The 10,723-nt window shown below is 37.6% G+C and overlaps 1 protein-coding gene across 1 annotated transcript in view; it reads left to right on the plus strand.

Annotated features, from left to right (window-relative positions):
• The window catches only part of aass (aminoadipate-semialdehyde synthase), a 65,554-nt gene extending 55,726 nt beyond the window's left edge, over positions 1-9,828 (plus strand). Inside the window, exon 24 of the mRNA XM_056451558.1 lies at positions 6,386-9,828. Within this exon, the coding sequence (XP_056307533.1) occupies positions 6,386-6,504 (119 nt within the window). The 3' untranslated portion in view covers positions 6,505-9,828. The remainder of the gene's footprint in view (positions 1-6,385) is intronic.
• Positions 9,829-10,723: the final 895 nt, after the last annotated feature.

Consider the following 10,723-nt stretch of genomic DNA (forward strand, 5'->3'; position numbering starts at 1 on the left):
GAAAAGAATGAGAGTTTCCCACTATAATAAGTGACATAACTTGGAACAAGTCACATACTTTTTCTATCTGTGAATATCATTTTCTATCAGTGCTTTACAATTCTCTCGATGGGTAAACATTACCCTGTGGAGGAGTGTCTTTTGTCTCTTCAGGTGTGAATTATTCATGAACATTGTCACTCCCATGCATACAGCTGAAATGACCCAAAATAGACTTTACAAAATGTAAAACATTGTAAGGTTTTCTTTGAATGAGAGAACAAAAGGCCCATTCAGTGTGGTTTTTTTAGACCTTTTTCAGCTATATTTTCTCCAAAACTTACTAACCATGCAAATTTTTTTCTTCTAAAAAACGCAAATATGTACGTCAGTATTTTTCACAAATTATTGTAGCACAGTTTGTGCTGAATACAAAAAAATACATGTTGACCATTACAATGTAATAAGTAGCTGAAATAACCACAAATGTCAGAGCATGTCAAAACATCTTGGGGATCCCAAAATCACCTCAAGACCTCGCATGACAGGCCGGAGCCAAAGGGGTGGTTCTTTTATCTCAAAAACTGGGTCTTTTTGCAATTATTCGCCTCATTTTCTATTTAACTATGAGGTTTAAATTCTGCATTTTAGTGATAGCACTATTTTTTCTGGATTAGCTTGTCAGGTGGTCATCATAACCACACTTTTTGATGTACTTAAACATTTCCTAAAGATTTACATGGAAAAAAAGTATAAAATACAGATTTATCACATAATATATCATTAGTAAAAAGAAGTAATCTGTTAAAGTTTTAAATTAAAACTGCCTATTAAAGCTAAGTAGCCGATTGTCATTTATTATTTATAGATAATTGAAGCGGACTATAATTCAGGATAAAGAAACAATAAAAACAATAAGTGTGTGTCTTTAAGTATTTTTTAAGACAAAATTACCCAAAATACACATAAAGACATTATTATTGATATAACTTGATATTATTTGTGTTAATAATTCTTCACAGCAGTTTGATTAAAGTTTGTTTTTGAAATAATCACCCATATATTACTGTTATTATTAGTTATTATTGGGGTTTTTTTTTTCTTTTTTTTTTATTCAGAGCCATTTAACTCAACATTCTCAAGCAAAAAATAAAGATTTTTTTATGCGTTTTGGTCACAATACAGTTTAAATACTGCTTTTTAGTGACATCACTGTTTTGTCTGGATTAGCTTGTTGGATGGTCATTATAACCACACTGTTTGATGTACCAAAACATTTCCTAAAGATTTACAATAAAAAATATGGGGAAAAAAGTGTTTATACATATTATTTTTAAAATACAGATTTATCACATCATATATTATTAGAGGAAAAAAGGTTTAAATTAAAAAGTGCCTAATAAAGCAAAGTAGCCTGTTGTCATTTATTAGGCAAATAACAAACTAGCCAGCACATTCAACTTTACCTTTAATTTGGCCACTTGAATAATAAAAAAATTAATGTTGTAATAATAATAATAGTAACAGTGTATAGCTTCTTGATTTCTTTTAGCCTCTTTTGTAAAAAGTACATTTGAAAATTCATGGATGGCAACAATAGCCTAATTAGTATTAAAATGAACTTTTATGTTGTATGTTATAGAAAAATATTAAATACTAATTTAAAGAGGAGAAATCAAGAGAAGCAAAAAGTAGAAAAATTAAGTTGAAATTTTGTAGTTTGTAAATTTTTTTCAATATTTTGCTTGAATTTAATTGTATTATCTTTATATTTCAAAAAATGTTCAGTGACTAAAATAATATTTTAATAAATATGTCTGTTTAATAAATCTGTTTTGTTTAAATGCACTAAAATGCATTGCCTATATTTACTTAAAAAATACTTAAAGACTCGCACTATTTCAATTTCTAAGACAAAATGAACCAAAATACACATACAGACATTATTTTTGGATAGAACTTAATATTATTTATTTATTTATTTATTTATTTGCGTTACTAATTATTCAGAACTGTTTCATTAAAGTTTGTTTTTAAAATAATATGATTTTTTCTGAGATATAAAATGTACCTGCAATTCTACAATCACCCATATATTACTGTTCCCCTTCAAATGGGGAACTTCAATGCAATAGTGGATTTTTTATCCACGTATGGGGATATCGTTCAGAAAGCCAATCATCTGAAAAAGTTTGTAAACCGGCCAATGAAATGCCAAATGAATTGGCAGCGTCAGCTTGCGCACCTGATGCTTGTTGCAATTAATTTAGCATAAAAGCACAGCGAAAGCAAGATGAGGCATCCTTTTCACTTCAGAGACTTCTACAGCCTTCTGAGAGAGTCAATGAGGGTTCCTCCTGCTGATATCGAGCGATTTCGAGCGAATGAGAGCGGTCTTCCGGTCCAGAGTGTGTACACACGGTGGCAGACGGTCGAGCTGGGCTTCTCCCTTGCCTGGCGTTCTTTGGGTCCGGTCCTCCAGAGCGGTGCGTAAAAAGTTGCAAATTTCCTAAAAGAGCAACACAGTCGTGCAGCATGTCCTTTTCAGGATGGTGCTCCGACTGTGCGTTTCTGGATGTGGTGGTTTCCTGTCCTTGGATAATGGGCACGAACACTACGTTGCATGTCTGGGGGTCTAGCATGTTAATGCGGTGCTCGCGGCCAGTTTATGTCGTCATTGCTATGCCATGTCTGTTGCGCAGTTAGGATCGCGGCTAGCCCTTGCAAAAGGGCGAACCACCCCAGCTGTCCCCTGCACTGCAGTGGGCACTCTGGCAGGTCTGAGGGTTCCAGTGGGAGATTATCCGTCGCCTCCGGGCCCGCGGACCTCCCGATCCTCCAAACGCTCCATTCAAGCTTCGAGCAGAGGAAGCGATCCATCTTAACTAGATGGTAGCCCTTGCACTCGATGACACCGGGGACCAGACGTCCACTGCTGCATCGCAGGGTGGGCTTTCATTGTCCAACGAGGATCCAGACCCGCTCGCCCCCTCCGGGCAGGTGAGCGCTGTAAAAACGGATCCTGAAATGGACATGTTGGCCATGCTTTCCCGGGCTGCTTCGGCCGTGGGGTTGGAGATGGTTTATCCCCCAGCTCGGCGGCCGGACCTACTAGATGGGTACTACGTAGAGGACAAGAGGGCCAAGCCTTTGAAGCCTCTCGTCCCCTTCTTCCCAGAGGTGCACAGTAGGCTCACGCAGTCCTGGAGGACACCTTTTTCTGCCCGTGCTGCATGTCTCTCCGCCCTCACCACTCTTGATGGTGGAGCAGCCAAGGGGTATGAGGCGATTCCTCAGGTCGAGCGCCATTGCGGTCAATCTTTGTCCGCATGGCGCCTCTACTTGGCAGGGTCCACCTCGTCACCCGTCCAAAGCCTGTAGGTTATCTGCATCCCTCGGAGCTAGAGCTTCCGCCTTGCACGCTATGGCCACCTACCAGCGCTACCAAGTGCAGGCGCTGGCCCAGCTGCACGAGGGTGGGTCCGACCCAAGCTTGCTACGCGAGCTCCGCACCGCAACCGACTATGCTCTTCGGACCACTAAGTCCGCTGCGTGTGCATTGGGGAGGACGATGCCCACATTAGTGGTCCAGGAGCGCTACCTGGCAGATTGCTTTGAGAGAGGACCTACTCTTTCAGGGACAGGGCACCATCTGGCACCCTCGCCCCGATCTTTGGAACCTCCACATGTGGTCCTTGGACGCGAGGAAGACTTAGGTAACCTACTGACTGCGGTGGTTAATACCATCACTCAGGTCACTCAGGCCTACGCCCTGAAGTGGAGTCTATTCACTGAATGGTGTGTCTCTCGCAGAGAAGACCCCCGAGATTGCCAGATCAGCGTTGTGCTTTCTTTCCTCCAAGAGAAGCTGGAGAGCAGGCTTTCACCCTCCACACTCAATGTTTACTTGGCTGCCATCTCCGCTGGCAGCACTGTGGGAAGGCATAACCTCATCATCCGGTTCCTCAGAGGCGCTAGGCGAATTAATCCACCCTGCCCCCCTCATGCCCTCTTGGGATCTCGCCCTCGTTCTCACGAGCCTGCGTACAGATCCCTTCGAACCACTTGACTCTGTATCTTTAAGATTTCTGTACCTGAAGACAGCTCTGCTGGTCGCGTTGGCATCGATTAAGGGAGTCGTGGACCTGGAGGCATTTTCGGCCAGTGACTCTTGCCTGGAATTCGGGCCGGCTTACTCTCATGTTGTCCTGAAACCCCACCCGGGATATGTGCCCAAGGTTCCTACCACACTGTTTAAAGACCAGGTAGTGAGCTTGCAAGTGCTGCCCCTGGAGGAGGCAGACCCAGCCCTTTCATTAATTTGTCCAGTTCGCGCTTTGCAAATTTATCTTGACCTCTTTGTCTGTTATGGTGGTCGGCAGCAGGGAAGTGCCGTATCGAAACAGAGGTTGGCCCACTAAATAGTGGATGCCATCTCCCTCGCTTGCCAGAGCCAGGGTGAGCTGTGTCCCCCAGGAGTGCGTGCGCACTCCACTCGAGCATCGCATCCTCTCGGAGCATCGCATCTGCTAGTGGAGCCGGTTTCCTCAAGGGTATTAAGTAACACTTGGTGATTGAGGAAACAACTCGGTTAAAGCGTTGAAATGCTTGCTGTGCCATTCTCCCTAACACAGAGATACTTGCGCATATTCACTCTGTCAGTAAAGTTCCCCGCTTAGGTGAGCCCTGCAGATTCCTCCAAGGCCCCCAGCACTGACTCAGCGGAGGAGTCAATCGCTGGCCCATTTTGTTGTAGGTCTGCCCTCTGGTCAGCCCGCGTTTTGGGTATAGGTGCCTGCTATGCGTGATCCCCACTAGGCGATCCCATATGCTTATTTAGCCACGATGCAGTCCTCCCTCACAGGCGGACCCATGTCTTCCCTCTCCGCTAACCATCTTATTATATGCTTACTCCCCCTTCTCAGGGCTAGTCCATATATTCTGCCATCATATCTCCCCATTTGGATAGCAGGTGGCCTCCGCAGTGTCCGGACTGCACGCTTTCCCAATGTACTGTCGTATTTAAATTCCTAGAAATTATCTAGACACTTGCAGCTCCCGAAAAAAATAAATCTAAATCCTTAAACCTCTTTGAAGTGGGATGAGTAAGGGCCAGGGATCACGTTGGAAGACCGCGCCTCTCTATGATGCAGGAGCGCTCATGGTATGCCTGGCTATCCTCTCATCGGAGGCGAAGGTAAGGTGCAGTCATTATGCCGTTTTCCAGACATTTCCCCATACGTGGATTAAAAATCCACTATAGCATTGAAGTTCCCCATCCGAAGGGGAACGCTCTGGTTACCAAGGTAACCCGGGGAACGGAAATGCTATATTGCATCGCCATAATGATTGTTCCTTAGCTGTAGGTATCAGTCTCTTCAGCTTAAAAAGGATGCCTCATCTTGCTTTCGCTGTGCTTTTATGCTAAATTGATTGCAACAAGCATCAGGTGCACAAGCTGACGCTGGCAATTAATTTGGCATTTCATTGGCCCGTTTACATACTCTTTCAGATGATTGGCTTAAAATTAAAAGTCCACTATAGCATTTCCGTTCCCCTCCTTGGGGAACGAGGATTACCTTGGTAACCAGAGCATTATTCATAGTTATGTTATTTTTGTTTGTTTTCTTTCAGAGACATTTTACTAAACATTCTTAAGCAAAAAAATAAAAAGATTTTGCTTATGCGTTTTGGTCACAATACAGTTTTTGTACAAAAACAATAATTAAAATATTATAGGACTGATATGTAAAACTGTGTGAAAGGGGATTGTTTGGACAAAATTGTCTCAAATGCAATTGAAAACTTTTTTACATTTTCAGTTGATTGTTGTTGTGTAAATGTATTTTTGATGGATTCCATTTTTTACATTTACATTTAGTCATATAGTAGACACTTTTGTCCAAAGCAACTTACAATTGATTAGGCATTCAGCGATTCAACAAGAAATAGTGCTAATTATACAAAGGAAATGTTAGTGCTCAGAGAATTAAGTTCTAAAGTAAGGAGGAAGAAGAGAAGAGAGTTTTTACAGGTGGTTTGTCAAACCCACTCTCCTGTGTGACATATTTCATAAATGCACAATTTTATTTTACTTTTTAAAAAAATTTTATTACAAATGTTTTATATTTTCAGAAAGTAATCCCACCAAATGTCTAGTGGTTGCTCTTATGGTGGTCAATCTAAGTCATAAGTCTCAAACTGGATTCCTGGAGGGCCGCACAGTTTTGCTCCAACCCTAATTAAACACAGCTGATGCAACTAATCAAGGTGTTCAAGACTACTAGAGACTATTAAGCAGGTGTAAGTTGGAGGTGGTTGGAGCTAAACTATTTAGAGGCCCTCCAGGAATTGAGATTGAGAACATTGATGTAGGTGAATCTGACTGTATGATGTCCCACCACAGGTGAACTGACAACTAAGGGGCTTGTGGTGCCGATGGTGAAGAGCATCTACAGTCCTGTTCTGAAGAGACTGCAGGACGAGGGTCTCCAGTTTATCACCAAGAGCAGCGTATCAGAGTAACACATTCACCTGAGATCTCACTCACTCTAAATCGTGAGTGTGTCACTAAACTGTTAGCAGATGATAAATTACTGCTCATATTCCACAACGAACGGTCCCAGATCATGAACTTGCCTTGACTGTGTAAAGTTAGAGATGATCCAATGGGTAATAACTTTATCTTCAAACTTGAATCTGAAAAGTAGATTTTGTTAGTCAACAGCGAGTGTCCATTTTTTTTATTAGTGTTGTCATACATCAGGAGAATTGTTCTGACCTGCGCAGTGTTGGGTAAAGTTACCTTTACAATCTTACTCTTCAAAATAAATGGTAACACTTTTTAGTTCAGGTCACAATTCATGCAATTAACTACTGGCTTATTACCTATCTAATATTAAGATATTAACGGTTCATTAGTAGTTTAAAAGTATGGTCTAATTCTGTAACACTTTGTAGTAACTACACACTATGAATAATTTATTAAGCATTAGCAAATAGAGAATTCATTATTTGTTAAGCATTAACTCTAAATTAAGAGACGTTAGTAAGCAGTTTATAACTGCAGATACAAATGCTATAATCTTGACTTAAAATGTGCTTAATAACTGTTCTTTCATGCTTAGTTACTGATTAATTTTTCATGACTAAATTAAGTATCGCATTATTTACAAATTATTTGTATTTAAGAGTAATTGGTGGTTTTTAAGGTCCTTCAGAATGAGTTAGTAAATGATTAATAAACTATTCAAATCAACATTTATATCTTATTATTCAGGCACATACTAATAGTCAATTTGTGTGTTCATAAATGCTTTATTAACTCAACTTAATCCAGTTTTGTGACCCAAAGTGAGGACTATTTAAACTTTATAAATCCCTTATAATTGACAATTGAAGGCTTAGTTTCAGATTAACAATACTCTTTGCAATCTTATCTAAAAAGTCTAATTATTGTGAAGTTTAAACATTGCTGAATAACAGTAGTGTCAAAATATAACATAAAATTGGATAAAACAACAACAATATAATAATTAAACAATATATTATGATACAACATTATAATGTTATTTAGCGATGTTTAAACTGCACTGTCATTTTATTTTAGTTAAGATTGCAAAGATTTATTATTTATTCAAAAGAATAGAAATGAATAAAGCCGTTTATGTTCTTTTTTTTCCTGTTTAGAATAGAACCGAGACTTTAATTGTCATTTACAAGGGTTTTACAAAGCATAAATAGTTTAGATTAGGTCACAAAACTCGATGAAGTTGAGTTAATTAAGTATTTATTAACATATAACTATTAATGTATGCCTGAATTATATGATATATAAATGTTAATTTGATTAGTTTGTTAATCATTTACTTACACATTCTGAATAATATTTAAAAACCAGCAACTACTCTCGAATAACTGGTTTGTAAATGATGCGATTACTTATTTTATTAATGAAAAAATGATAATTAACAAAGCATGAAAATACAATTATTAAGCACATTATACATGTGCTTATAAGTCAAGAATAGAGCAGTTGTATCTGCAGTTATAAACTCCTTACTAACGTATATTAATTTACAGTTAATGCTTAACAAATAATGAATTCATTAGATACTAATGCTTAATAAATGATTCATAGTGTGTAGTAATTATAGTGTTACCTCTAATTCTACATGCCTAATCCTACCCAAAACCTAAACCGAACTACTACCTTACTAACCAATGATAAGCGGTTAATTAGTAGTTTATTAAGCTAGTAGTGGTAGATAATGGTTTGTTAATACCATGAATTGTGACCTAAACTAAAGTGTTACTTTAGTTCACTTTATAATTACTCCACGCTAAGAACCATTTATTAAGCATTAGCAAATAGTGAATTAATTATTTGTTAAGCATTAACTCTTGATTAATAGATGCTAATAAATGCTTAATTAACTCAACTTCATCCAGTTTTGTGACCCAAAGGGAGGACTTTTTATACTTTATAAATCCCTTATAAATGTCAATTATTGGCTCAGTTATGTTCTAAACGGGAAAAAAAAGAACAAACGACTTTATTCATTTTTATTCATTTGATAAAACTGTATCGAAGAAAAATAAGTATTTGCAATCTTAACTTTTAAACAGCTAAACATCATTTAAATTGTTTAAACTTAGCTAAATAACATTGTAATGTTGTATCATATTACAATGTTCAATTATTATATTGTCGTTGTTTGTTTGTTTTTTATCCAACCTAGTTATATTTTGACACTTCCGTTATTCCGCAGTGTTTAAACGTTTAGTAATTTTATTTTTTGGATAGGATTGCAAAGATTATGGTTAATTTGATGCTAATTTAATTGTCATCTATAACGGATTTATAAAGCATAAATAGTCCTCACTAGATTAGGTCACAAAACTGCATGAAATTTAGTTAATAAAGCATTTATTAACATGCAAATTAATTATTAATATATGCCTAAATAATAAGATGTATAAACATTGGTTTCAATTGTTAATGTATCATTTACTAACTCATTCTGAATGATCTTAAAAACCACCAACTACTCTTGAGTACAAATGGTTTATGCAATACTTCAGTTAGTCATGAAAAATCAATCAGTCACAAATTAGGAAAGTACAATGATTAAGCACATTATACATGTGCTTATAAGTCAGGAATACAGCATTTGTAGCTGCAGTTATAAACATTTATTAATGCAGAGTTAATACTTAACAAATAATGAAATAACTATATGCTAATGCTTAATAAATGGTTCATAGTGTGTAGTTATTATTAAGTGTTACCATGTTACCTTATAAATTAATTAATTATTTAATTACTTAACAAGTTGCTGAGTAACATATTTAGTTACTTTTATTTTTTTTAAGTGACTCAATATTGTAATATAGTAGTTTTTAAAGTACTTTTACCCAACACTGTACCTACGGCAGTGTTACTTTTTCACAAAGCACTTTTATTCCCCCAGTGAACCGTCCAGTTTCTTATTTCCGTCATTGAAAATGAACTTTATACAAAGTCAATATTGTAAGAAAAGGTTTTAAACATGAATGTCTGCTTCAAAAACATACTGTGGCTTCATGTATGCAAACATGATGTCATGTTGGGTACTACTGATTAATGTAACCATTTTCTGTAAAGCATTTTTACCATCCTGTATGCATTGAATTATTTTTTCATATTCTCTTTGAAACTGTATCATGTTAAGACATTGAAATAATTTCTACAGCCTTGTTAAAGTGTAGTATATTTAAAGAGCTCTTTTAAGAGGAACGCTTGTCCAATAAAACATTGGCTTTGGATTTATCTCCCTTGTTATGCGTCAAATAAACATCTTGAATATTGTCTGTCATATTCATTAGGCAGAAATTGGAGTAAATTACCCTCCCCTCCCCCCTGTGTTGACTGGCCGGCAGAGGCCGTAAATGCAAGCTGCATTGTTTGTACCATGGGGTCAGCAGTGCGGTCACTATAAAGTAGGCCACCAAGCGCTGGATAATTGGGTCTGTAATTATTAGAAGTTAAAAATGCAAATGAAGGATCCAGAAGACCGTGTCTGGCCATTTGACCCATATTTTGGTCTAAATGAGTACCTTTTTGCTCTTAAGACTGGATTAGGTTTTGTGAATAATTACAAGCAATTCTTCAAAGGGATTATTTCATAACTCCGTGTAGCTGTCATCTTCGTCACCAAAACCTTAAGCCGTGGACTTATAATAATCGGTTCCTTAAGAAATGACCTGATCGTTAGCAGAAACACGGTCTCGTTGGGTTAAGCCAAGATGAATTCGAGGAGCAGAAGTTAATTGAAAAACAACCCTATTCAAAAAAAACGTCTTTAAGGAGAAAAAAAAAACTGTCTTTGTTCTCTTTTATTGACCTCCTGAGCCAGATGGAGGGAGACTGAAGGACTGTTGTTCTGATCTCCTTGATAGTTTGGCAATCAGGATGGCGAGGTAACAAGAAAAGCAAGTTCAGAATTAAGAGCTCACACGAGCCAAGCGGCTGCTGTCTGGAGACTGTAATCAACACGAGTCTGTCCCGAGGGCAGATGGAAAAAGGAGAATATTAGCGAATATAAACGGTATTACGGAGACTCGAAAGATCTTGCTCCAAGTTTGTGCCAATGCTACACAAAACAATAGAAAAACTCAAACTAGACTCAGCCCATATATATTTATTCACTTGTTTTCATAATGATATTTTATTTCTTTTAGTTTGCCTGGAATTAAAGCAGTT

This window comes from Danio aesculapii, chromosome 25, assembly GCF_903798145.1.
Source record: "Danio aesculapii chromosome 25, fDanAes4.1, whole genome shotgun sequence".
Classification (NCBI taxonomy): Eukaryota; Metazoa; Chordata; class Actinopteri; order Cypriniformes; family Danionidae; genus Danio; species Danio aesculapii.